Source organism: Salvelinus alpinus, chromosome 2 (genome assembly GCF_045679555.1).
Source record: "Salvelinus alpinus chromosome 2, SLU_Salpinus.1, whole genome shotgun sequence".
In the NCBI taxonomy this organism is placed as follows: Eukaryota; Metazoa; Chordata; class Actinopteri; order Salmoniformes; family Salmonidae; genus Salvelinus; species Salvelinus alpinus.
The window spans coordinates 98,716,140-98,721,423 of record NC_092087.1 but is presented as its reverse complement, the minus strand read 5'-3'; the positions used below and the strand labels follow the sequence as shown (position 1 = coordinate 98,721,423).

The following is a 5,284-nucleotide window of genomic DNA, read 5'->3' as shown; positions in this document are numbered from 1 at the left end:
AAGCTAATAGCAGTGACGCTATTACTGTGTAACTCCGGTAGGGCAACATCTGAAACTAGAGCACTTGGTAGTGTGTACCGGCGCTCGACGAGTCGGCCAAAACCAACAATAGCAAGTAGCTCATGGATGTGCGTTTCAACAATACTGTGTAACTCCGGTAGGGCAACATCTGAAAAATAGTGCCTACTTAGTAGTGTGTACTGGGGCTCTAGGTGCTCGACCAGTCGGCCAAAACCAACATCACCCACCACAGAGAACAGTGGATTGTCAAGGGGAATGAATTCCATTATCGAAGGCTTTAATGGATTTCGCCTTTGAGTTGTCTCGTTGAAATTTTCTTACTCTTTCAAATGACTGCTTGACTGCTCGATCCACACGGCAGACATTGTGGGCCAGGTTAAGAATTCTGTGTTGTAGGTGTAGCGCAAAATTTTATGTGGCGTCGTTACGTCATGTACCTACGTTACATTAGGTATATACGGTAGCTTTGACATCGGTTTTTGACATAAGTGTTAAACTAGACATCGGGCCGATACCGATGTTGGCATTTTTAGCTAATATCAGACGATTCCGATATGTTCACCGATATATCGCGCATCCCCACTTAAAACCCCTTAACATAATGTAAGAGAAATAGAGCCTACAGAGAATACTTTTTCTGATATTCTGACTTCTGGTACAGACACATGACAGACAGTTGTGGTGAAGCTACTCTGTAGAGTTCTCTGTGCAGCTATTGGTCCTTGGGAGCTTGGTCCTTGGTGACGCTCCTGTGGATACGCTGGTGATTTTTGAGGGTTGCCGAGCGAGCAAACCCCTTCCCACAGTCAAGGCATTTGAACGGTTTCTCTCCAGTGTGGGTTCGCAAGTGTCTTATCAGATTAGATGTACTAGTGAAACTCCTCGCACAGTGAGAACAGGTATGAGGCTTCTCACCTGAATGTACCATTAGATGTTCTTTAAGACGTTGTTTAACAGAGAAACGTTTCCCGCACAGAGAGCAAAGGTACGGCTTCGCTCCAGTGTGGGTTCGCAGATGTTTTGTGAGTGTATCCCCATCAGCGAAACTCCTCCCACATTCAGAGCAGTGGTACGGTTTCTCTCCGGTGTGGGTTCGTATGTGTCTTTTCAGGATAGGTGTATTAGCGAAACTCCTTTCACAGTGAGAACATTTATAAGACTTCTCACCTGAATGTACCAAGAGGTGTAATTGAAGTTGTTGTTTACCAGAGAAACATTTCCCACACTGGGAGCAAAGGTGTGGCTTCTCTCCAGTGTGTACACGCAGATGGACTGCTAAATTCCCCTTATCGGCATATCTCTTGTCACATAGGGAGCAGTGGTAAGGCCTTGTATGCTTTTTCTGATGAACTTTCAGGGTGTGCTCTGAAACAAAACGCTGTTTGCAAACAAAGCAAGGGAATAGCCTCTCTCCGTGTGCTTTTTTCTGGTGCCGAGTTAAATGATCAAGCAGACGGAAGCTCTTTCCACAGTCAGAGCACTGATGCGGTTTCACTCCAGTGTGAATGGTGCAATGTTTTTTTAAGTATTCATGTCGAGCAAAGCCCTTTCCACAGGTAGTGCAAACATGAGGCTTCACCCTATGTGTTGAATGAACCCCTTGGTGTCTTTTCATTGTTTTAATAGCAGCAAACATTTTGCCACAATCGGAGCACTGGTAGGGTTTCTCCCCAGTGTGAAGTCTCACATGTTGGGTTAACTTTCCAGAGTAACCAAAGCTTTTCCCACAATGAGGGCAAATGTACAGTTTGTTCTCAGTGTGGCCTCTCTGATGTCTCTTTAGGTGATCAGCCCGACGGAATCTCTTTCCACAATCAGAGCACACATGAGAGTTGGAGTGACTCATCTGGTGTTTTTCCAGAAGTTTTAGTGTAACAAAACTCTTCTCACACTGGTCACAGGGTTGAGATGCATCTCTTGAGGGGTTTTTCTTATGTTTTTTAGACCGACTGGTAAATGTCTTGTCACAAGAGCGGCGGAGGAGGGCCTCATCGGATGGCCCCGGCGAAGACAGGGGGAGGGCCTCATCGGATGGCCCCCGAGAAGACAGGGGGAGGGCCTCATGGGATGGCCCCGGCGAAGACAGGGGGAGGGCCTCATGGGATGGCCCCGGCGAAGACAGGGGGAGGGCCTCATGGGATGGCCCCGGCGAAGACAGGGGGAGGGCCTCATGGGATGGCCCCGGCGAAGACAGGGGGAGGGCCTCATGGGATGGCCCCGGCGAAGACAGGGGGAGGGCCTCATGGGATGGCCCCGGCGAAGACAGGGGGAGGGCCTCATCGGATGGCCCCGGCGAAGACAGGGGGAGGGCCTCATCGGATGGCCCCGGCGAAGACAGGGGGAGGGCCTCATCGGATGGCCCCGGCGAAGACAGGGGGGCTCCTGTTTTCATCTGTGTGTGACCTGTCAATTCAGGAAAGTGGTCCATGGTAGTGTTCATAGTAGCCACAGCAGAGGATCCCAGTCTGGTAGAACTCCCTGGATGATCCTTGAGATCATTTGGGATTGTGACTTCATCAGAATCAGCGTTCAGTGTTGAAGTCTCCTTGGCCAGAGAGAGACGTTCATTCAGGACCCTGTTCTCTAGTAGCATAATGATCTTTTGAGGCAGGGAGCTGTTCACACTTATTACAAGTATATCGTTATAGTGCCCTACCAAGCAAAAAAGGCAGTAACTGCTTATTTGGTCTAAAATGTGTTAATGTCATTTTTTGCTACATTAAATACATGCTTAATCATGTGGACAAGTATCCTGCCTCTATTGTATTGTGTTTTGGAGTAAATGGGGTCATGTTAGCAGTTACTGCATAAAGTTACTGTGAAACCAAGGTAAATAAAAGCCATTTTCTCTCAGTTCCACACTATGAGCAGTTACTGCCCTGTTGCTTGGTAGGGCAGTATTGAACTCTTCCACTTTCACTACAATGAAAATATCTCGCATTTCATGGCTTTACCGTCCATCTCCGACAGGCTCATACTCGGGCTAGTCTTGACGTAACATCAACAGTCCCTTGAGTCCTTGCAATCTTTTTTACACGTTTGGTGTACGCATCAAGAAGGGGTTTTGGTTAAAAAAAATCTCTGGTGAGAAGTCCATACCTGTGGTCTTCTCTCTTCAGATACTCGGACATGTCTGGTCAGAGGTCCGTGCCTGTGTGAATCGGGAGAATATAGAGTCATACAAAGAAACAAACAAGACCGAGCTACTGGCTAGCTTGCAAGCTTAAATCCAGTTAGCCAACCTAGCTAGGCTACTTTCAACATAGCTAGCTACATACCAGCTAGTTACAAATCATTGGTGAACCCCACACCTTTCTGCCTTGTTATTTTACTCGCCCGTTTAAGAATTACCCTCCGGCGATGTCGCTAAGTAACTTATAAAAACTTGTTGTTATTGCAAAGCTCTGGTGTGGCCGTTGTGGTTTGTTTTGAGTAAACGTGCAGGCTAGTTTCGGTGAGGGAGGGCGCGGTTGCTTTGGATTGGCCCAGCATACCGACGGAACGGACATCTGATTGGATTCCAAGTCGCAAAGCCCGCCCACCGAGTGGCCAAGCGATCGAGTTCTGTTTAACCACACGCGTTTGAGTAGCTAGCTAGTTACTGAATACTTCTAAAGGGACATTTAAAAACGAGCCGATGAGTCCAAAATCAGGGCAGTTAAGCGAGTCTCCGATGCGGAGGCTGTCAAAAGGGTGGAAAAGGTGAGTATATTTGAAGGTCCGGCGGTAGTGAAGAACGGAAGGTTTACATTAGAGCCTACACCACAGCCTGAGGATCAACAGCAGGATCCATAAATCCTGTAAAGGAAGTGGACCTCCTGTCATTTACAGCAGTGGGGATAAACGGCACAGTACAAGTTGAAAGGAAGACAATAAATATCAATGTTTCTGCAGATGAACAATTTCTGGGATTAAAAGATTTTACTTCTGAAGAACGACATGGGGGACTTTCTAGTGTGGTGCCACCCTCTCGGCCCCCAGAGCCTGAGTAGGGATTATTATATTATTATTTTTATTTTTGTCTTTAAAGCTTCTCACTTTTCACCACACCCAGTATAAAGCGGTAATACACCATTTTGGGATGTTGTCCGCCAATAAAACCTCGAAGAAGAAGAGCTGGTCAGGTATCTATCTACCAACGTTCGTTCAAACGTTGTAATTAGAGGCTAGGTTTACATAACCGTTAGCTAGGATTAGGTTAGTTAGCGTTAGCTCTGCTCTGAGACTAGCTAGCTAGTTTGGTAGCTAACTAACGTTAGAAGGTGCTAACTAGACATTTTAAGCTCAGCGTCAATATTATAATAAAATTACAATTTATTTTTGTCTGGTAGCTACAGGCAGATCGACTGTTCAATTAATGAGATGCTTTAATACACTGTTGTACTTTTTATGTTCGTGACAAGGTAAAACGCTAGAATTGGCAAAACAAGTGACCTAAGCGACTTTGAGCGTGGTATGATTGTCAGTGCCAGGCGCGCCGTTTCCAATATCGCAGAAACTGACGGCCTCCTGGGCTTTTCATAGACGACAGCGTCTAGGGTTTACTGAGAATGGTGCGACAAACAGAACAACATCCAGTCAGCAGCAGACCTGTGGGCGAAAACAGCTCGTTGATGAGAGGTTGAAGGAGAATGGCAAGAATCGTGCAAGCTAACAGGTGGGCCACAAACAGACACATAAACGGTACAACAGTGGCGTGGAAAACGGCATTTGGGAACGCCCAACTCGTCCTTGTCACGGATAGGCTATTGCAACAGACGACAACACAGGATTCCCCTCCTATCAGCTAAAAACAACAAGAAGAAGCGGCTCCAGTGGGCACGCGATCACCAACGTTTTGGTCCACCGGCCACTGTGGCAGGTATAGACAAAAATCTATCAGCCACTGTGGCAGGTATAGACAAAAATCTATCAGCCACTGTGGCAGGTATAGACAAAAATCTATCAGCCACTGTGGCAGGTATAGACAAAAATCTATCAGCCACTGTGGCAGGTATAGACAAAAATCTATCAGCCACTGTGGCAGGTATAGACAACAATCTATCAGCCACTGTGGCAGGTATAGACAACAATCTATCAGCCACTGTGGCAGGTATAGACAAAAATCTATCAGCCACCGTGGCAGGTATAGACAACAATCTATCAGCCACTGTGGCAGGTATAGACAAAAATCTATCAGCCACTGTGGCAGGTATAGACAACAATCTATCAGCCACCGTGGCAGGTATAGACAAAAATCTATCAGCCACCGTGGCAGGTATAG

The 5,284-nt window shown here is 46.8% G+C and overlaps 1 protein-coding gene across 1 annotated transcript in view; it reads right to left on the bottom strand.

The window, feature by feature from the left end:
- LOC139568373 (zinc finger protein 345-like) overlaps window positions 1–4,795 on the bottom strand; it is a 6,876-nt gene extending 2,081 nt beyond the window's left edge. Inside the window, exons 1-2 of the mRNA XM_071390156.1 lie at window positions 3,333–4,795; window positions 1–3,172 (exon numbers count right to left, since the gene is read on the bottom strand). The exon at window positions 1–3,172 is cut by the window's left edge and continues 2,081 nt beyond it. Of these exons, the coding sequence (XP_071246257.1) occupies window positions 734–2,614 (1,881 nt within the window). The 5' untranslated portion in view covers window positions 2,615–3,172; window positions 3,333–4,795 and the 3' untranslated portion in view covers window positions 1–733. The remainder of the gene's footprint in view (window positions 3,173–3,332) is intronic.
- Between the last annotated feature and the right edge of the window lie 489 nt (window positions 4,796–5,284).